The sequence below is a fragment of the Epinephelus moara genome, chromosome 15 (genome assembly GCF_006386435.1).
Source record: "Epinephelus moara isolate mb chromosome 15, YSFRI_EMoa_1.0, whole genome shotgun sequence".
Classification (NCBI taxonomy): domain Eukaryota; kingdom Metazoa; phylum Chordata; class Actinopteri; order Perciformes; family Serranidae; genus Epinephelus; species Epinephelus moara.
In genome coordinates, this window is record NC_065520.1 from 16,315,270 (window position 1) to 16,337,522 (window position 22,253).

The 22,253-nt window shown below is 41.6% G+C and overlaps 1 protein-coding gene across 1 annotated transcript in view; it reads right to left on the bottom strand.

The window, feature by feature from the left end:
- Positions 1–387: 387 nt before the first annotated feature.
- Positions 388–22,253, bottom strand: part of LOC126401759 (inactive dipeptidyl peptidase 10-like) — a 51,629-nt gene continuing 29,763 nt past the window's right edge. The window contains exons 8-27 of the mRNA XM_050063242.1: positions 20,555–20,675; positions 18,616–18,770; positions 16,625–16,722; positions 16,413–16,536; positions 16,220–16,258; positions 15,957–16,064; positions 15,748–15,839; positions 15,424–15,471; positions 15,189–15,307; positions 13,984–14,031; positions 13,205–13,303; positions 13,034–13,103; positions 10,659–10,787; positions 10,493–10,558; positions 9,178–9,232; positions 8,888–8,987; positions 8,328–8,386; positions 3,762–3,834; positions 3,443–3,516; positions 388–3,227 (exon numbers count right to left, since the gene is read on the bottom strand). Of these exons, the coding sequence (XP_049919199.1) occupies positions 3,093–3,227; positions 3,443–3,516; positions 3,762–3,834; positions 8,328–8,386; positions 8,888–8,987; positions 9,178–9,232; positions 10,493–10,558; positions 10,659–10,787; positions 13,034–13,103; positions 13,205–13,303; positions 13,984–14,031; positions 15,189–15,307; positions 15,424–15,471; positions 15,748–15,839; positions 15,957–16,064; positions 16,220–16,258; positions 16,413–16,536; positions 16,625–16,722; positions 18,616–18,770; positions 20,555–20,675 (1,812 nt within the window). The 3' untranslated portion in view covers positions 388–3,092. The remainder of the gene's footprint in view (positions 3,228–3,442; positions 3,517–3,761; positions 3,835–8,327; positions 8,387–8,887; positions 8,988–9,177; positions 9,233–10,492; positions 10,559–10,658; positions 10,788–13,033; positions 13,104–13,204; positions 13,304–13,983; positions 14,032–15,188; positions 15,308–15,423; positions 15,472–15,747; positions 15,840–15,956; positions 16,065–16,219; positions 16,259–16,412; positions 16,537–16,624; positions 16,723–18,615; positions 18,771–20,554; positions 20,676–22,253) is intronic.

A 22,253-nucleotide genomic window follows, 5' to 3' on the forward strand; every position in this document is an offset into this window, starting at 1 on the left:
TACTCGGACTTTTGTTGCCTTTACTTGCGTTCATGTCCTGCAGTGTTTCCCCGACATGGGGGATGCTGCAAATCACTGCCCAAACACCGTATTTCGGTGACTTCGGAGTGAGACCAGGTTGCCAGGTCTGGAAGCACGCCGAGCTTTGAAGCCAATTGTCGGAGTGGCCAAATTGGAGGTAGCTAGCTTGCAGCGCCGTTCATTCGGCCAAAAAACCTCTTGTATTTCACGTCTTTTTTTTTCTTAAAAAAACTAACCGGTTAGTAATTGGTTAATGGCCTTTCAAAAGCAAAAATAACTGAGACTGACATCCCTGGTGGAAATGCACAAGTGAGGAGCAATGGCACTAATTCATCAAGACAAATTTTTTATTCATAAATTAGGACATGAGTTTCAAATCAAGTCTACAAAACCAAAATAATATTAATACTTTTTTTTTTTTTTCAGCGAAGGACAGGAACATTTTGGCGTCCAGTAGAAAATATAAAACCATAGAAAATTAAACTGTGAATAATACCAGGCAACTATTATAACATGAAATGGCATTTGCACGAGATATGAGTACATTACAGCAGAATGCAAACTCCAGGTGTCAAAGCTATACAATAAATCGTCATAAAAAAAAAAAAAGAAAAATAATCGGCTGCAGATTTGTTTTAAGAATAAGGTACAAACATATTCATCAACAATGTCATTAAGCTACTGCAGATCGATAGTGACCATTTTGCGCTATGGGACAACAAAAATCAATTGCCCCTTTAAGCTTAACCTTGAGAAAAAAAGTTGGTGTGAAAGTTAAATAAATAAAAGAATAAATAAATCTCAGCTAATACTGACAAGGAGACAGTGTAATAAATACTGTACGTGTTTAGCTCTATTGCTGCCTAATTAAAGGTTTAATGACTTCACACATCTGTCACCATATCTGTATCTGTCTTGTATACAAGACTTAACATGACACACTGGTTTTCTTCTTTTGAGTGAACCAGGACTGTTTTTTTTTTTGTCAGCCTGTTCTTGTTCCCATGGCAACAAATACAGTAGCTTGGTCAGTGGCAGTCGACGCACAAGGCACCCTTTAGCATCTGTATGTTCTCATGCACTGTTGGTACGTATATCGATGAAAAGTAACACCAAAATTTGTATCTATCTCATGTAATAATATGCCAGTAATTCGTGTATAACCCCTGTTTGTTTTTCTTTCTTGCCAGTTTTTATAGTTTATATAGAATAAGCAAATAATTTTGTTATGGAATTCCCGTAGTTAATATTAATTTTTGTTATGCTAGGCTTGAAGATAGACAGCAGGTTGTCAAACTGCCCCCAAGTCATCCTAAAATATGCCTAGAAACGACCATGATGGAGGAGAAGCTCCTGGACCAACTGGTGGTACTCCCCATGACCCACGCTTGTTTTTCGGGTCTCATGTACCCACACAGATCTCTGTTTCCCCGTGCCCTACAAAATATTTGCTGACTGTTTATTTGATCTTGCTAATTATTTTATGTGCTACGTTCCAGTGTATCTGCTTTTAATTTTAGGACGTTTGTTCTCATTTTCTTTTCTCCTTTTTGTATAAAGATTTCTTGAATAAAGAAAAAATTTGATCACAAAAAAATTGTAAAAACATTGGGGAAAAACTATATTATAATTATTATTATTATTACATTTTAATTGATGTTACATAATTATTTTATTTTACATTTTCTTGTTTGTTAGTTTTTAACTTTTTTTTCTACTAATTTTCTTGGTTTTTTTTCAAATTTTCTTGTTTTTGATTTTCTCTTTTCACTAATTTCTTGCAAATTTTTTGGGAGTCATTTCGTCCTTCATTGCTCGCTGCTTTCTTCCCATGTTTTTAAAACAAATCAAGACAATTTTCTCCGGTTTCAAAGGGTTAAGAGAGTAACTGCATTTTTACTTGAGAATGGACTTTTTAATACCGTACCCACCGCTTCTTTATTGTTATCCTAACCAAGTAGTTTTGTTTCCTAAACCTGAAGTAGTTTTGGTGATGGAACCTACTTTACCTGTGAACATGGACTTTTATTTTGAAAAGACACTATGCATGTAATGCCCAGTTCAGAACAAACATTCGCAACAGGATAAGTTGAAACAGGCAACTACTTGCAATGCGCCGTTCTGCAACGTTCTAAAAACCTGCCGGTTCACACCAATGCAACACGATGAGATGGTGTATCATCGCTATGCAACAACTCTCTGTACTTCTGTTCTGATTTGCAGCTTTTCAGGTTTATTTTGTGGCTGAATATAATTTGTAGCTTCTTAAGATATGAATGAGGATAGTGATAGTGACATACTGGCTACAGCTGCATTTGTAGAAGTGATGAAACGTCAAACAAAACGAGCATCTCCATTACAGGCTTATTGGCTGTCGAAACAGGTGACGTGCCAAACCAGTTGTCGGCGATTTGACCAGCTGAGTTGCAGATGACACCATCAGCCGGCTTGAGACCGCTCACACTGCTTCAACTTTTCTCTGAAATGTTCTAAAATCTTTGGTTTGAACTGGGCCTAACGAGCAGAAACTGACCCGCTGTCCCTGTGGATCCAAAACTGATGCTAGAGGGGTACCTAGGGTGTCATAGTTTGAAGCATTGGGCTTCTGACCAAGCTGCTGTATTTGAGAAGCTGGGAGTGTTGTTTTGGTCACAGATGTACTTTCCTGTGCAAGTTAATCACTTTTCAGATTTTATGACCTCCTCTTCCAAACCTCCCCCACATTCTGCAGAATTTTAAAATCTCGCCATCAAACCAAAAACCTTAACACTTTCAATGTTCTGTCAGCGAGACAGAGGCAACATTTCACATACTCAACATCTCTCTGATAGACCTCTATTGTCATCATGACACCTGACAGCAGAGCCGACTGTAGGAGCTTTATTCTACTGAGCTGATGAGTGATAGAAACTATAACTGATATGTTGAGAAGAAGCTTGTTTTGTCCATCAAATGTTGTGCTACAGGTATAAAACACACACACACACACACACACACACACACGCTCAGTCTACCAGGGGCACATACACTCTTAAACACACACGGTCCAGTAATAACAACCACGCTGCCTCTCACTCGTCATCCCGCTGTTGTTGGTCGAGTAATGATGATGCGTCAAGCAGACATCCTCGGAAATAGGCAATTAGGGAGTGAGTCAGCTGAATCCGGCTGCGTCTTGACAGAAAGTGTCCCTCGTCTGGGTAGATCTGTTCCAAAAACAACAAAAGAAACAAAAACAGGCGATATAAAACTGCTTTTTACGAGGTGATTTTCTTAAAAATACAGTTTTCCCAATGTAGTTTGGAACAGGATATTCTTCATGATTCAAGACTGCAAAGTATCTTCTGCAACATACTACTACCTCTACATATATGCCAGTGTACTGAAACAGTGTTACAGATTGAAGTTGTGTTTTATTTACCTGCATAGTATAGTTGGCTCCGATCTTTATCAAGTGTTTAATGAGCTCTGCCGAGTGCTGGAAGTGAACGTTGGCTGTGGAGTAAAACAAGACATGCTAATAAGTGTCGACAGGGTTAATTCACACTGCTGGATATAAAAGCTGTGGCTCTCATCAGGGTCAGGTTTTCATGCTCTGCATCATGAAGTGGCTCATTTAAAAAAGGACTCAACCACCAGCCTACCTTTAATAACACACATCACAAGTTACTGTGAAAATTACAGCCTGTATCTTACAATGAAAACTGTCACATGAGGGGAACAGAGGGAGACGTGTGTACCGTCAGCAGTGCCGTGAGCCAGAAACAGAGTTCCTCCCTGCAGACCTTTCATGTTGGTCAGGACTTTGGATGCCTGGAAGATAAATTCTCTATCAGTGCATTATATTTAATAACCTCATCATGTTTTGTATTTGTTTATGTTCTGTCACAATCAGCAAATTAATTCTTGAGTTGTGGCCAAAAACATGTTTTGTGAGGTCATGGTGAACTTTGACCTTCAACCAATCTTGAGTCCAAGTAGACGTTTGTGCCAAATTTGAAGAAATTCTCCAAGGTGTTCTTGAGATTTTGCGCTCATGACAACAAGATGGACACATAGTCACAGCGACCTTTGACCATCAAATTCTAATCAGTTCATTCTTGAGTCCAGGTGAGCGTTTGTGCCAAATTTGAAGAAATTCCCCAAGGTGTTCTTGAGGTATCGCGCTCATGACAACAAGATGGACACATAGTCACAGTGACTTTTGACCATCAAATTCTAATCAGTTCATTCTTGAGTCCAGGTGAGCGTTTGTGCCAAATTTGAAGAAATTCCCCAAGGTGTTCTTGAGGTATCGCGCTCATGACAACAAGATGGACACATAGTCACAGTGACTTTTGACCATCAAATTCTAATCAGTTCATTCTTGAGTCCAGGTGAGCGTTTGTGCCAAATTTGAAGAAATTCCCCAAGGTGTTCTTGAGGTATCGCGCTCATGAGAACAAGATGGACACATAGTCACAGTGACCTTTGACCATCAAATTCTAATCAGTTCATTCTTGAGTCCAATTGGACGTTTGTGCCAAATTTGAAGAAATTCGCCAAGGTGTTCTTGAGGTATCGCGCTCATGAGAACAAGATGGACACATAGTCACAGTGACCTTTGACCATCAAATTCTAATCAGTTCATTCTTGAGTCCAGGTGAGCGTTTGTGCCACATTTGAAGAAATTCCCCAAGGTGTTCTTGAGGTATCGCGCTCATGAGAACAAGATGGACACATAGTCACAGTGACCTTTGACCATCAAATTCTAATCAGTTCATTCTTGAGTCCAGGTGAGTGTTTGTGCCAAATTTGAAGAAATAACGCGTTCACGAGAATGGGAGGGATGGACAGGTGTACAGAAGCTGCCGGCTTTGGCTATCACCAGTGTGGAGGCATAATAAAATATGTGAATATGAAGCTACAGCCAGGAGTTGGTTAGCTTAGCTTAGCTTAGCTTAGCATAAAGACTGGAATCAGTAGTCAGTTCATTCTTGAGTCCAGGTGAGCTGCCGGCTTTGGCTATCACCAGTGTGGAGGCATAATAAAATATGTGAATAAGAAGCTACAGCCAGGAGTTGGTTAGCTTAGCTTAGCTTAGCTTAGCATAAAGACTGGAATCAGTAGGAAAGAGATAGCCAGGCTGTGTTTGAAGCAAGCCTGAAGTTTCTGCTTGTTAGAAGCATTAAGTCTTTTTCAAAATAAACTTACCACATAGGTAAAACACCTAATTTTTACGGAAATGTGTGGCGCTGTTTGGCGAGTTGGGAATGAGAACAGGCTGAATGTGAATGGTCCAAGCCAAGATATAGTCCCATGCATAACCTTCCATAAAATGCAAAATTGTTGCTTACAAATGTTTGCCCTGCTGTTAACAGTGTTGGGCAAGTTACTCTCAAAATGTAATTTAGACTAAATGAACAGCCTTGGACACACACACGTAAAGACTTCCAGTCTTCATGCTAAGCTAAGCTAACCGGCTGTATTCTAATATTTATCATCCAGACATAAGAGTTTCCTTAAATGTCAAAGTACTCTTTAAATCTGAAAAATAACTACAGCTGTCAAATGTAGCACAGCAGGAGTATAATGTAGCACGAAATGGAAATACTCAAGTACACAAACATAGTACTTCCTGATGTGATTGTGAAACTCTAAGGACAGAAAATAGGTCCTGGAAAGGTCATGGACGGATGGTTCGAGAGCAACTCAGCCTTTCCAGTGTGAAGCAGCCTGACTAGAAATAAAAATGTGTACTTCACGCTCACATTTGCAGAGAAGCTGGTGAGTATCTTGTATTTTATTCTCTGCAACAAGCCGCCAGATTGAATTTAGATGTATTGCTCAGGGGAGTGTGGATGCTAGCTGTTATATTAGAGAATATCTCAACCTCTTTATCTCGTCATTCACTGTTTCTCCCCCGCTGGGATTCAAACCAGGAAGATTTTTCCAGTTTGTCAGCCAGCACACATCAACAACTGGACATTTTATAACCAGTCTGCTGCTCCGTTAGTCTCAGGGGACGAGTGACAATGGGCCCGCTGATTATTGTCTGATCAGATTGTGCCACATTTCTCCTTCATTTCGGGATGTCATTTAAAAGCAGACCCCCACGTCCCCTCCTGCTGTGAGAGTCACAAAAATAGCCGGCCCAGTTATAGGCAACCCACTTAGAAAAATACACTCTGACTGCAACCTTCACGTAGAGGACAATTGTGTGATTTCTTTTTAGCCTCCACCTCTGGCAATTTTCTATTTTTCATTTTTGTGTGTTTTTCCTTGTTGCTGCAAAGGACAGGATTTGGAGCACTGCCTGAACTGCTGGTGGCAACATTTTCCTTTTTATTTGTGAAGAGAACCAAAGCAGAGTGAGATTTAGAAGGCTGTGTGACTTCTTCGCCATAAAGGAAGAGAGATTTTGTAGGAGGAGAAGTAATTTTTTAAGGAATTTAAACTAATATTTGGAGTTTTTAATTTGTAAGCTGCACACCAGTGGTCTTTTAGTCATGGCTCCATTCAAGTATATGACCCAACATGGTTTCCCGTGCACTCTGATTTATTTCTCCAAGGCAATGATTTACAAACTGTGGGTCAGGTCCTCTTCCAAAGGTCATTAGATAAACCTGAGGGGTCTCAGATGATTTACAGGATGGAAAAGAAGCCAAACGAAAACTTCTGCTACATAAAAATCATGATTCTTTGCTTGTTTCTTAAAAAACAACTTGAATATGTTTACACTGTGTGGTGGTGGCAATGCAAGAACGAACTTCTCTGTCAAAATGCTAAATTAACCGACGTAATTCAAGTATTATAACTCACTCAGCCATTACACTTTGTCAGATAAACTGATTAGATTAAAGCTGGAGAGCAGTGTAGTGTACATTTAAGCCTTTGCCAAACGAGTTCACGCTTTGCTGATTAAAGCCCAATCCCAATACCCCCCGCTGTCCACTACCCCTTAGCCCTTGGCCCTACCCCTAGCCATTGCCCACTACCCCTTGGCCCTGGAAATGAAGCAACGAGGGGTAGGGGTTGAAATCTTTCCCTAGGAATTGGGACACCACTCACTACGTCACCGCGTCGGTTACGTTCACGCATACATAACTATTTTAAACAGGAAGCTGCGAGCCATCTACATTTCCAACCGGCATCTACAATGGAGTTCATCCTGCCGATCACGTTAGCTGTATTCATCACGCTTCGTTTGATGAATGACAGACGACAAAATGATATGTACGACAGGGGACTTCTGCTAGCTACCTAGTTGGCGTTTTATCGTAATGTGAAAAATCCGACAATTTTGCAGAACAGGACAGATGACAGATGCCAGATAGTGCTAGCTAGCTAGCTAGCAAACAAGCAACCTGACGACGGGTCCATGTCATTGGTCCGACATCCCATTAGTCCGAAGGTCCGCGGTGCTGAACGGCTCCCGGAGGGCGTATTTCTGCCTTGATGGTGCGCCGCGACCGGCTCTGGGTCAGCTGGGAAAGGCTTGAGGCGAAGCAGGCTCACGGCTTATGTGTTTGTCACTTTCTTTTTCATTTTAACCCACACCATGATCTTTTCCTAACCCTAACTAAGTGGTTTTTGTGCCTAAACCTAACCAGACCTTAACCACAGGGCATCATGATGATTTCGGAACAATGGGATGTCGGAACAATGGGCTGTCGGACCAATGGGCAGTTCCCCCTGACAACGGTAATGTTAGCTAGCTGGCTAGCTTTCTGTCCACTCCAATCTAGACATCGTGAATAGCAATAAAAACTTTTCCCCCCATCTCTTGCTTGGTGGTAGCCATGGCGAAGTCTACCTCTCGCTGGCAAGTCAGCATCTGAAATCCCTTGCTCCGAAGGGCTAGTTTCATACCCACTACCCCTCGTTATGCCCCCTACCCCTACACGCAAAAAGAAATTGGGACACCACTACCCCTCGCGGGAACGCGCAAATCTAGGGGTAGGGCTAAGGGGGGTATTGGGACGGGCCCTAAGTCTATGCCACCAGGGAAAGCTCTCTGTACTCCTCTGTAAACAGGAGTTCTGGTGTCTGTGGCGACTTTACCGTGCAGGTGCACCAGAAGTGATGCGCTTTATGTCAGACAGTGCAAAAGGGGACAAGAAGTGGGGCGAGACCAGGGCACCGGAGCAAACAGAAAAGATTTGTCATTTTCTCATAAACTATATTCTTTTGAGTTGATTTAGAGTTGTGTCTTGAATCTACACCAAATTGTATGCACCTGGCTGCTGGATAAGATATGATCTGGGACTTAAGATCAAATAAAACGAAGCCCAGCAGCAGATGGATGATGAGTAAAAGCAGCTCACTTGGTATCTGTTCTCCTCAGTCGAAGGTGAGCCGAGGTATCTCTCCGAAAACGCAGAAGCTGGAAGAGAGAAGAGGTTACGATGTGTAGATTTATGGAAGAAAAACAAATGCTGACACTCTTAACACTTAAATACAGATTATTCTTTATGTTCTGTCTGCCTTTAAAGAGATTTTTACACGTAGCATGAGAGAAACTGTTTCAAATGTGTGCCTCGAGCATCCAAACACTGAGTTAAATCATTTTCCTGCTCTGTTAGAAACACAGGAAGCAGAGGATTCACAGACACACTTCAGTCTATTAAACTATAATCACAGACAGCCGCTGAGCAGCAATACTCGGCCGACGCTCCCAGAAATGAAGAAAGCTTTTCATTCTAAAAATTCAATAAGCCTGAATTCCCGAAAGTGGAACCATAGGATAATTAAAGTCACATTACCCAGACAATACAGCATGTAGGATGAAGACATCGCAGCGGCAGAAGTAATAAATATTTCCATGTTCCTGCTGTGTGAATTAAAGAAGAGGAGATATGTGATTTTAATTCGACTCTTCGCTCACCGTACATGGACCAGTCAGTGACAGGAGCCTGAGCCGCGGCACATCTGATCAGCTTCTCAGTCGACTTCAGCATCGTCAGTGTGAGGAAGCCGCCGTAGTCCTGTTGGAGGAACGGAAAACTGTTTTTGATGCCTGAATATATAAAAAGACGCTCTGAGTTAGAGGACAGCAGAAACACAGTTAGGTTTATTTTAAAGACCTTTCTATGGTCTTTACAAATTATCCCGTGTACGTTAATGACTGATGATGATGATTAATGATGTGATCAATTCACAGTGTAACAGACCAACCTCTCCAAAGACTCCCACACGAGTGCGATCGATGAACGGCAGCTTCGCCAGGTACCTGAGGCACACAGAGAATTCATTTTAACACACATAACATGAGTTGAGTGGTCAGCGCGAGGAAGCCAAAGGTCACAGACACAAGGAATTACTGACAATAACTGCTGGGAAAAAGCACCAACTACTATGTTACCTAAAAAACAGCATTTTGCACTTTATTCTTGAATCTGATCTTGATCTTTAATGTTTACCGTGACAGCGAGAAGAATCGTACTTCTCAGACAGAATCTATTTTCCTCGTCTTGACAATCAGGAGGCCTCACATCTCCACACACACACACGTTTACTTTTTTATTCTGCAGACTAAATTCATTTTCAATACCCACTGCAACTTGCCAGACTGAATCCAGGGTTTCTCTTTCAAAAGACTTTCTGTTGTCTGTAACAATCTAAAAGTGTGACAGTAATTCTACAAGAAAAAATAAGATAAAAAGCGGTGCAATAACACAACTTGTTTTGCTCTTCTAAGTAGTTCCATTGAGCAATTTTCAAACTTTTTAACAACCTGAAACCAGCAGGCTTTTCTGTCTAGGCACAGAACATATTCTTTATTCTGAACACAAATAAAGGTCGTCTTCACCCAAAAGTATCCTCTAAACAAATATTTAACAGCATTGGAGCTGCAATAATAATTAGTCTGCCAATATGTTTTTTAATCATTTATTCTTTATCAATAAAACGTGAGATGATAGTGTATCAAAATTTCCCATACACCTAGTTTTTCATAGTAAAATGTCTCGTTTTCTCTGACCCTGACACTGAAGACTGAAAAAAAAGAGAAAATTCCAATGTGTCCTCATACACAATGTTGACTTCATTGACTAAAACTATGATGGAAATTTGACGAAAACGAGACGATGACGTGCTAAGGATAGGTCTTAATAATAAAAACTAAGACGAAATCTGTGTTTTGTTTTTGTTGGATGAGACGAGACATGACACACCGGCGCAGCAGCAGCCGTTGGTACGAGTTGTGAGCTATAATTCAGCTGTACATATTATAATCAGCCGTGTGAGTCTGACTGTACATGGTGGAGCTGTTGAATGGATCTGTGTAAGCTGTTAGTTGCAGCGGTGGCTGTTTGCATGTAGCTCCGCTCGTTAGCCGCTGAATGGCAGCAGAGCAAGCGGCCACCTGCCGACTTCGCAGCTGAGCCAAAAATCAGCTTTAAAAATAACATTTTTACTGCAAACCAGACACAAAGTAACTCCCAGTGAGCTTAAAATAATGCACTCAGACTGGACAAAATGTGTCACATACTCCAGAGCCGCTAACTGGTCCTCTGCGTCCACTGTGCCGAGCCTGTGATGGACCTGCTGTAAAACCCTGTGAGGTGACAACAAGTAAAAAGGATGAAAGTCAGACAAAAGAAAGACTTCTAAAAGTACTTAACACATTGAAACATATACATGTGAATGTTCAGCACCTTTGACCTCTGAACCCGGATCCTCTGCCGTCGAGTCGAGCTACAATGACCTGCTCTGACTCCACCAGCACCGAGTCCCAGTCCAGCCTGAACTCCTCTGTCACCGCCTGGCCGCCTGGAGCACTGCCGCTGTGACAATAAACAAAGAATAAACAGATTGTTTTATTATTTACCGATAAACTCTTGTTTTAAACATTGTTGTTGGTTCAAATGATTTTCATCGTCTTTTTGTTTCGTAAATGTGAAGCACTTTTTGGAAAAGGGTTAGATTTGTGATGGAATAGTCAGGTTGGCCCATTGTATGGTCCACTGAGTTACTGAAACAGTCCTCTGTAAATTGCCTTGTGCTTAACCTGCAGCAGTCACAGATACCATTCTCCCCAGAGTAAATAAATTTGAGCCAGTGGGCCTGTAACCACGGTATTTTGGGTAAAAAGAATGCAAGGTTTGATGTGGCAAACACCTGAAAACGATGCTATTGCCAAAAGACCCACAGGTTGCTTTAAAAACACCAATATTTTGGGGGTAAAGGGGCACAGGAAACACAGCAACAGGTCACTAGAAAACATCTGTGTTTGGCGACAGAAAAGCTGATGGAAAGGAGATGCATCCCTAAAGAACACCCACGTTTGGGAGCTAAAGGGCCACAGGAAACACAGCAACAGGTTGCTAAAAAAAAAAACATGTTTGGGGGCTGAAAGTTTCTGAGAAAGAGCCACACGTCCCTAAAGAACACCAATGTTTGGGGGATAAAGGGCCACAGGAAACACAGTGACAGGTTGCTAAAAAACATCTGTGTTTGGGGGCTGAAAAGCTTCTGGAAAAGAGCTGCCCTTCCCCTAAAAAACACCAGTGTTTGGGAGCTAAAGGGCCACAGGAAACACAGTCACAGGTTGCGAAAAAAAAATCTATGGTTTGGGGGCTAAAGGGCCACAGGCAACACAGCGACAGGTCGCCAAAAAACATCAACATTTGGGGGCTGAAAAGCTTCTGGAAAAGAGCTGGGGCCACAGGAAACACAGTGACAGGTTGCTAAAAAAAACATCTACGTTTGGGGGCTCAAAAGCTTCTGGAAAAGAGCTGCCCTTCCCTGAAAAGCAGCAGCGTTTGGGGGCTAAAAGGCCACAGGAAACACAGTGACAGGTTGCTAAAAAAAACATCAATGTTCGGGGGCTGAAACCTTCTGGAAAATAGCTGCCCTTCCCCTAAAAAACACCAGTGTTTTGGGGCCAACGGGCCACAGGAAACACAGTGACAGGTTGCTAAAAAATATCTGCGATTGGGGGCTGAAAAGCTTCTGGAAAAGAGCTGCCCTTCCCTAAAATACACCAGCATTTAGGGGCTAAAGGGCCACAGGAAACACAGTGACAGGTTGCTAAAAAACATCTACGTTTGGGGGCTCAAAAGCTTCTGGAAAAGAGCTGCCCTTCCCTAAAATAACACTAGTGTTTTGGGGCTAAAGGGCCACAGGAAACACAGTCACAGGTCGCTAAAAAAGACACACTTTTGGGGGCGGAAGAGCCACAGGAAACACAGCGACAGGTTGCTAAAAAAACATCAATGTTCGGGGGCTGAAACCTTCTGGAAAATAGCTGCCCTTCCCCTAAAAAACACCAGTGTTTTGGGGCCAAAGGGCCACAGGAAACACAGTGACAGGTTGCTAAAAACATCTGCGTTTGGGGGCTGAAAAGCTTCTGGAAAAGAGCTGCCCTTCCCTAAAATACACCAGCATTTGGGGGCTAAAGGGCCACAGGAAACACAGCGACAGGCTACCAAATGACATCGATGTTTCAGGGCTGAGAAGCTGCTGGAAAAGAATCACAGGTCCCTAAAGAACACCAATGTTTGGGGGCTAAAGGGCCACAGGAAACACAGCGACAGGTTACAAAATGACATCAATGTTTCGGGGCTGAAACCCTCTGGAAAGGTGCAGCCCTTCCCTAAAAAACAGCAGCGTTAGGGGGCTGAAGGGCCACAGGAAACACAGCAACAAACAATTGGTTTTGTTGGTTGTTGCTCTAGAACACTGGTCTGCAGCTTGGCAGGCATCTTGCGTAGGTGCCACACCATCCCTCCTCATCACGAAGGCAGTCAGCTGAGACACTACGTCACTTTAAAACCATTGATATGATACTTATAAAACATGGAAATGAAATGTGGTTTGCAGAAAAGGTGATAGGACATTCAAGAAGTTTCTTAAACTGTGAAACGTTGTGCTACATTTACATTTTCTCATCTAACATGCTTTTAATTTCCATTTCTAACTCCTGTAGAAAAAGAAGCATCTCACTTTGAGCCGTCCTCTGAAGCTCACGGTGCTGCGGTGAATGTAAATGGTACAAAAATGTAAATGTAATAAAGTGGAATGGGCTTACACAATAAGGAGAAGGCCGTAGAGGTAGGACTCGGAGAAGTCAGGAGGATAGATGAGCTTCAGAGGCAGCTCTGGGAGGACGAGGCAGAAACATTAGCTGAAGGAGAGGTGAAGCAGAGGACAGACAGGTGCAAACACACTCATATCGTTCATTAGTGCAGATTATTTGTACCAAAGTTGTCATTAGCGATCATCCGGATTTCACTCTGAATCCTCTTTTTAGTCTCCAGCGCCGACCGCAGAGGGAGGTTGTTCTCTAAGATGAAGTACGCTGTGAAATGAAAAATCATCAGAGATTGAAACTTCTTTTGTGGACGATACTGGATCAGTATTTATTACTTGTGTGAAGCCTAAACATTGATATTTCTTCTCATGTGTTCATGTTTTCTCTCAGTGATACAAGAACAAAGACAATATGGACAAGATAACATCACATAAAATATTCAGCAGAGGCTGCAGCGATGGAAGGGCATGCCTCCATTTTTATTTTATAACCACTAATCCACAGTCGGCAGGTTTTCTATACTGTACACGTACTGTACTCTTCAATATCTGAGGCTCTCGCTGCATCACCTTGGAGCTGAGTGTTTCTTGGATATGAATCAGCAGTCTGTCATATTTTCACAGATTTTTTTCAACGTAATTTTCCTCTTTGTGAGCGTGCACAGGAGTACCAACTGTTCGCCATCTTAAAATAAACAATTGTGGAGATGAATAGATGATGAATATTTAAAGTGCGATACAAAACACATCTTGAAATGCCCAAATTGCCTGTGCGGTTTGGCACGGCGTCAGATCCAACAGCTGCTGATGTTTTCATACAAATGAGATGATGATGCTTAATTGCTGCACACTGCTTTCCATTTTCGAGGAAAGGCACATCTGCCTGCCCACATAAACATCACATAAACACAAAGTGGTTTCATGTGACGGAGAATAAAGACCACTCACAGTCCACGTCATCGAAACTCAGAAGCAGCACAGCTGGAACTCCAGGACCTGCAAAGGGAGGGAATAAAACATTGTTTTAGCTGTGCAAGGTTAAGAGACATTTTTCCACAGTTTCAGGCTGCTCATTATGCCGTCATTTAAAACTGGAAGACTAGACTGAATGGAAAAGGCAAGAGGATGCAAATGTTTACATAACATGTCACAAAAACTACATTAACTTTCAGAAAGTATTTGGTAAAGGAAACTAAACATTCATTTTAGTAAGGCTTGAGCTTTAATACAGAGGTTTACATAGCATTTCTACTTTTGCTTATACTACCCTAATTCTGGAAAGAATAACACATTTTATAATCACTTGTTATCTACTAGATTGACTCAGACACAGGAGATAGCATGTTTCATTTCTTCAACCCATTCACCAAAATAAATGTTGTGCGTTATTTCTGCAAACCACAGATATGCAACATTTGTATGTTATTATGTCAGTGATATGTTGAAACTTTTCTTTTCTTTACATACCAAGAATGCTGTTGGTAACTTGAGGTTATGTGTAGGGCAGAAAACCCATTTATAGTTGGCTTAAAACCACCAGTTTTGGTGACACAATCACTGCTGGAAATGCAGCAATGGCCAGCTGAAACACACCCGCCTTACATGGCACAATCTCACTAGTCTCACTAATAAGCACCCGCTATTGGTGGCACATTTGCCACTGTCAATGCAACAATGACTTGCTAAGAAACATCCACTTTTGGTGGCACAATTGCCGTTGGAAATGCAGTGATGTCACACTAAAAAACGCCCACTATTGGTGGCACATTTGCCATTGGAAATACAGCAATAACTTGCTAAAAACCACCTGCTTCTGTGTGCACTATTGCTGTTGGAAAAGCAGCAATGGCTCACAAAAAACACCTTCCTTTAGTTGCGCAATCATTGCTGGAAATGCAGTGATGACTCACTAAAAAAATGCTTTGGATAGCACAGTTGCCTTTGGAAGAGTAGTGATGTCTCCCTCAAAAACAATCCCCGCTGGTTGGTGGTATGGATGTGTGGTCTGCAGCTTGGCAGCCGGCTCTGTAATCAGATCTATGTCTCTTTAGGAACGTTGATATGATACTTGTAACATATCTGAGGTGTGCAGAAACATTAAAAGCCAACATTTTCTTCTGGTCACTGGGCTGATTTCTTTGACTGTCCCCGACCTCTGCAGTGCAGGATAGCGTGCTGTGCATCGGTGCTGACGTCGGCGTCAAAGAACGAACAGTCCTCCTTCAGTCCGCAGGTGAGGCATCGTCGTGGAAACAGGCCGAGGGTGGACACACTGTCGGAGGACAGACACAACATTATGCATCACACACAACAGAGGAAACCGCTGGAGAAATAATGAGCAAACGACTTTTAAAAATACAGTGATTAATTTGTTGAGGGTATTTTTACCTGTATAAATGTCTCTGTTGTGCAGAGTCCTCTGTGCTCAGAAAGTATCTGTGTGGGGAGAAAGCAGAGCAGCTAAAGTAGGACAAGGTCAGAGATCCATTATACGTCTGACTTCACGACTCTCTTCGCTACTGTGGCACAAACAGTAAACACAGATTTACACAGTCATGAACCCCGGGGCTCGCAAGTATCATACTTAAGGAGAAAACTTAAGGAGTTTTGTGCAACCGGTCCCTGAACTATCCCTTTAAGCACTTTTTTTTTTTTACTTTACCAATTTGATTAAAGTGGTTTGTTGATGTGAGAAGCAAAACCAAGACGTACATGACCTGGTTGTTTTCATCGTACGCTACGATTTTTGTCACCTCCCAGTCTCCTGACGTCAAGTGTCGAACTTCGTCCTGATCACTTCGTAACTGAAACCAGAAAATAAAATACACCACTTATCCTTTGCTGCTGTGCTTCGTGTAGTCACTTATTAGATGACGCATTTTCTGCACGGAGACGACAACAAAAAGTCCTTCTGGAGTCACCTTTTTGGTGAACATTGTGATGTGGTGGAAATCTCCCTGACCTCCTTGTTTCACGGGCAGCGTGAGGAAAAACCTGCTCCTGTCCTTGGAGAACAGCGGCTCCTGTCTCTGCAGAGACAAACAGAGGTGACACACTTTATGCATGAATGCCTCCCGCTCTGTTCTTCCCTTAATAATGTCACATATAGATATTGCTGTGAGCATAACACAGTATATAAAGTCGGTGCGGTGATGTTATGAGGAAGGACTGTATTGAGGTTTACCTGCAGGGAGAGCCACGTCTCTGAAGAGTCCTCGTGTCTCTGAATTAAACACAAGAAAATCCAACTTGAAACACGTTTACACGATATACATGCTGTTGAGTGGCTGAGGAAATTTCAAATAAGTGCTATACAGGATAGTCCATCTGCATGCAAGAGAACAACACAGTGTCACATAGTCAGCAGTGTCACCCACCTGCAGACAGACTCCAAGGGTCGCGTCACACACCGTCAGCAGCGAAGCATTCTGGGGTCGGTTGACCCACCGCACTGCGAGGTGAGTATCACTGATCCACTTCACCATGGTGACGTAGAAATCCCTGCAGAGAGGACAGTCAGACTTTGCGTCTTTGTTTTTACTGCTGATGTTCTCGTGTGTGTGTGTGTGTGTGTGTGTGTGTGTGTCACCTGAGCCTGAGCTGCTCAGGAGGCTGCAGTTCTTGAGTGTGTGTCGCTCCGAACAGGTTGACCACCGACAGCTTGACGGCAGGGTTCGCCTGACCGGCCTGAAAGTGTCAAACACACATTAGAATCTTATTATCACATGTATTTGGAAATCAATACATGACTATACCATTTCTGTGAGTGAGCCAGAGGCAAGTTTGTTCTCAGAATGTTAATATAATTTTAGTTTATAACTGCTACAGCTAGAAAATTACATTTTGAATCTCCTGTGTGCATGTTTTAGTTTAATCTTTTCTTTTTTTTTTTTTCAATTAAAGCAGGAAAAAAAATCAGTGGCAGTTAATTTTACAGGTTAAAATTAATTACATATCTGATGTCTCATGCTTTTGCTTTGAAGTTTTCCTGAGAAGAACTCTGTAATTTGGCACTATTTATCAGGAGAAAATGTGTGTCTTTGAGAGAAAAACTCAATTTAAACCCAAATAAATACTCGTGTATCAACCTTTTTTAATTTTATTTATTTTGCTTTTGCCTTTATTTAATAGAACAGCTGAAGATAGACATGAAAGGCAAGAGAGGGGATGACGTGCAGCAAAGAGCCACAGGTCTAAGTCAGACCCGAAATGCTGTGATAAGGACTCAGCCTTTCATACATGAGGTGCGGGCGCCACTAATTTATCAACTTTTGACTCCGTATAAGTTAATTTAAATTGTCCGCTCATATGAGGACAAATTTCACATTTGTTTTAAATAAAAGAAAATCCAAGTTTTAGCTCTACGTTGGAGTTAGTTTCTGGGGTTTCTTAGTATGAGAGCACGCACTAGCGGTGGGGAAAAAAATCAGTATCGCAATATTCTGAGTGGTGATATTGTACATTTGGCAAGAAGTTCATCAAAACAAAGATGGAGGCACCAAAGGAAGAAATCAGAGATGCGCCGTCTGCGTTTAAATCAAACGTTGGGACTTATTTGTAATTTTTAGCACGGAAGGAAAGAAGGACTTGGATATGACATGTAATTTGCAAGCAGTACATGAAGCACAGATATCAAGAAAAATGATAACATGAACGAAATCTGTAAGTCTACAATATCGGGCAAGCAAAACGCTCCTGGTGGGGTACGAAGCCATGTGGCAGAAATGCCGCGCCCACTTCCGCATTCGGAGAGCCTTGACGGAAACCTCCGACCACCTCCGAGCTACCGCAAATCCAGTTTATTTCCTCATACATCCGTGGTTTAATCAGACGGAGATCACGATTACCCCGTGCGAATCCATATGTGTCCACCTCTTTACATCTGGTCAACTTTACCGAAGGATAGATCTAGCAGAACAGAAGACCAATTTCATTGAACTAACGTGATAGCAGCTGTTTTGTGGGGCGTTCTAGTGTTATGAATGTAGCGTATATTTGTGGCGGTGATAAGTAGTCAAGTAGTCATTTAATAGATTTGCGGCAGTACTAAATTTACAAGTAGTTGTATATTGATGTAACGGGGTAAACCAAAACTGACTAGCCCTTATTTGCGGTAGCTCAGAGGTGGTCGCAGTTTTCCGTCAGGGCTCTGCATATGCGGAAGTGGGCGTGGCGATCTAAACTGGGTTGCGATTTGAGTAGACGCGGCCTGTACCAGACGGTAAGGTTGTTGTTTATAGCCAACTTCCGTAAAACTTCCAGCCACGGTTAATAGGAGTGATGAGTCAGCAGTCAAGGACGGTATAAAACAGTCAATTAAAGAGGTTTCTCAACAATGGTGAATCACTGAGCATACACTCATAAATGTGAACGCAAAATATTAGGATGATTGGTCCAATAGTTTGCATGATTAGCTGCAAACTAGCTTGCGCTTGGTTAATGATAGAAACTAACAAAATTAACGCAGGTAAGAATATAGGCAGGAAACAACTGTTAAATGTTTTTTTTTTCGTATTTCTCTGGAACTTCATGCATGATGTCAGGACTTTATTTCCCACAATCCACTTGCAGCAGACTTACCATAGGATAAGGGTACTGCAGTCCTTTGGGGTAGGTGCTGCCGGTGAACTGGGGCAGAATCATGTTGGGAACCAAGGTGTCATTGATGGTGAGGAAAGCCAGTCGCTCTCCGTCAGGCGACCACCAGTGAGCCAAGTGTGAGCGCAGAATCTCCTCTGGGAAGAAAAGCACACAAATAATCAACATTTGTGTCACAGTTTATCCTTTTTTCTTCCGTTTCTGACTCGATAACGCTCAGAGATGCCGACATATGTGCTTGTGTTTTTTGATCATCTGCAGTCAAATGCTTCTCTGTAGGACACTACATGTTGGATTAAATCACATACAAACTGGTTTAAAATACCATAAAAATCAGACAACAGACACTTTGACGGGGAAAAGGCTGCCTGGTTGCTCAGTTTATTGATGAAATGGGATTTATTCTGCTCTTTCCTTCACTGTCAAAACATCAGCCAAATGGTTACAGTCTAAAGTAAATGCAAATCAGAAGGAAAAAGCACACACACAGCTCGCAGTAAATCTACAAACAGAAATGATTCTATAATGTTCCCCATCTGCCCCATTCTGTGTTTGTGCAGGGACCATCACCACATTACTGAATTTGTTTGCAAAGCGACTTAATGGATTGTAGAGGCGTGTTGTTGATTTTTCATCGCCGTTCTGCAGGGTTTGTCTCGTCCGCCCGGCGGCATTTCATTTAAGGCAAAAGACAAATCTTTGAAACATTTGAAACAGCTGAACAGAGGATGCACAGTGTACTCCTGAAACTACATCCTCAAGCGCTGAGTCACACAAAAGCTTCCAGACTGGAGCCTGAAGACACCAGAATGTATAAACCTGTTCAGCAGGTTGTTGTTTTTTATCATCAAGAGATTCATGAAAAAACACTGCTCATTACATGACGAGTACGACTAACAGTGGTGTAACATTAAATCCTTTACTTAAAGGGATAGTTCAGATTTTTTTTGAAGAGGGGTTCTATAAGGTACTTAAGAGAAGCTGGCAGGAGTACCTCCAAAAAAACTTCTTTACAAGTTAAAGTCCTGAATTCAAAATGTTACTTAAGTAAAAGTAAAGCTCAATAAAATGTACATCAAGTAACAAAAGTACTCAGTATGCAAATGGCTTTTTCAAAGTGTTATATCGTCACTGAATGTTGAAATACTTTGTTTAGATTACTAGTACAATACTGCATAATATCATGTTTTTTATGTACACAACTGTCAAATAAATGCAGAGAAGCTGATGTATGTAGACGCTTAAGATGGAAATACTCGAGTAAAGTATGAGTATGTCAAAATTTTGTGTCAAAAGTAGGCTACAGTGTGCAATTCCATTCCACCACTGACGACTCAGACTGTTGTTTCAAACACCATTAAATCATTTACAAATAAATACACATAAGCGCTAATTTTTGTGACCAATACATTGGTACAATCTCTGACAATCTCATTTTTGATGCCTACAATCAATCAAATTTATAGATATTAAGCCTTAAAAAACACAAACCAATAGAGAAGAATAAATGTTGGTGTTGTACATTTCTGCAAACCATGGACATATTACATTTGTACATTAGGGGATACGTTGAAATTTGAATGTTCCAACAACACTGTGGTAAAATACCTGGATTTGGTTGTACAATCAGTGGGCCATTTGGAGCCTAGAAAGCTGCTGGAAACACGGCAGTGACTCGGACACACAACTGGTTTTGTTGGTTATTGGTCTCAAGCAGCAGTCTGCAGCTTGGCAGGTGTCTCGCCAAGACATCACACGTCCACGTCCAGGTGACAAAGTCAGCTCATATATTATGCCACTTCAGGACAGTTGATATGAAACGTACAAATGTAACATACTCGAGGTTTGCACGAACATACAATGCCAACATTTTCCTCCTGTGACTGGGTTGAAAAATCTCATTTGTCAGACACAAACGCACCTTCGTACAGCCAGTCGGCCAGTCCATTAAAGATGACTCCCTCCATCCCAGAGGAGGTGATTCTCAGAGAGTTACTCTTCACGTCTGACTGGTAGTAGATGTTGTTCTCAAAGATGTAGATCTAAGGAAGAAGAGGAGAGAGAGAAGATATTGATGGTACACTCACGCACATATATGATATTTATTTATAAGCTGTGGTCCTTGCAGCTGTTTTTTTTTTCTCCTCAACTTTTTCTTTCTGCTGCTTTCGGTGTGCTTTTCCTTTTGATTTGCTCTCTGATGAGATTTTGTTTTTCCATATTAAAGCCCCTGGTTTTATCTCATCACGCCACAAAACACGTGTGTTTGTTCTCCGCCTTACATCAGTGTTTTTTAATATTTGCATTTGCAAAAACAAACAGGATCAGCCCGGCACATCCTGCAGGTTCACCAATATCCTGAGTCCTCCTGATTTTATTTTGCTCCCCTTTTTTGTGGAGTTATTTATTTATTTTCCCTTGCTCTGTTCTGAATATCCATTAGTCACTCAGCAGCCATTTTGAGTTGGAAAACTTCACCTGCAGCAACTCAGCTCAGTCTTACTGCTGCATACCTGAGGACACGTCAAGCAAATGCTGGTGGCATCAAATTAAACATTTATCATATGAATATGCTGGATCAGCAGAATGAAAACTGCAACAGTGACTCACAGGAAGAGTCTGAGTGTCTAAATCTTTGCCAAATTATCCAATAAGAACTAAACACATAAAAGGTCCAAAAAGAAAGTCCATGACCAAACGTCCATATGTGAGCAGGTCAGAGTGAGAATGTGATCTGGATGCACCCCGTCATGGTGATTTATCTTGTCTGTTGTCAACATGTCAGCCATTTTCTGGGTGTGTTTTGTGGCAGAAAAGTGTTCAATCAATCAGTGTCGTCTGTGTTACGCCACAATGTTGCACACAGTCCAAAAGAGTTGACCCCCCGTGTTGATGCGAAAGCCTTGCACAGTCTTTAGCAGTGAGTGTCCTTGGTACAAATGTCTATATCTTGACAACCAGAGACAAGGAAAAGAGTTTTATGACGTTACACAGAGGACTGCTCTGATTGCTGAAATTCACAGGAAACTATGATGATTGGTCAAATTTGTAGAGTTGCAGTGATTGGAGAAAATTGCAAGGCTGTGCAGAATTCATAGTGATTGGTTGAGAATACCTTAATTTCTGCAGTGCTTATCTATGTTCACTTTAAACCCAGCCTCCATTGATAAAAACAGTAATTGTACACGGGAACACAGGAGCTGCTGGTCTACCACTGCCTCCATCTGTTAGTTAGTTTGTGTTATTGTGTGACTTTAGTGTTTTAAAGGGTTAGTTCAGATTCAGCAAAGGGACACAGTAACATACCGAAAATGGTAGTACTTTACTTGAAGGTATCTACATAAGAGTGACATGACACTGTCATAACTATGATATGACACGGCCATGAACTTGTCATGAACATTATGTACATGTCATAAACATTTATGACTGCTGTCATTAAGTGTCATTCAGTTTTTGTAATGACAAGTTGACATTGTTTGGGTTGTCTTGATTATGACAACTTGACATTAATCAAAGTGACATTACCAGAAGTTGTCTTTGTCATGACAAGTTGACATTAACCAGGATGACATTACCAGAAGATGTCTTTATGTCAATGTCAAGTTGTCATTATAAGG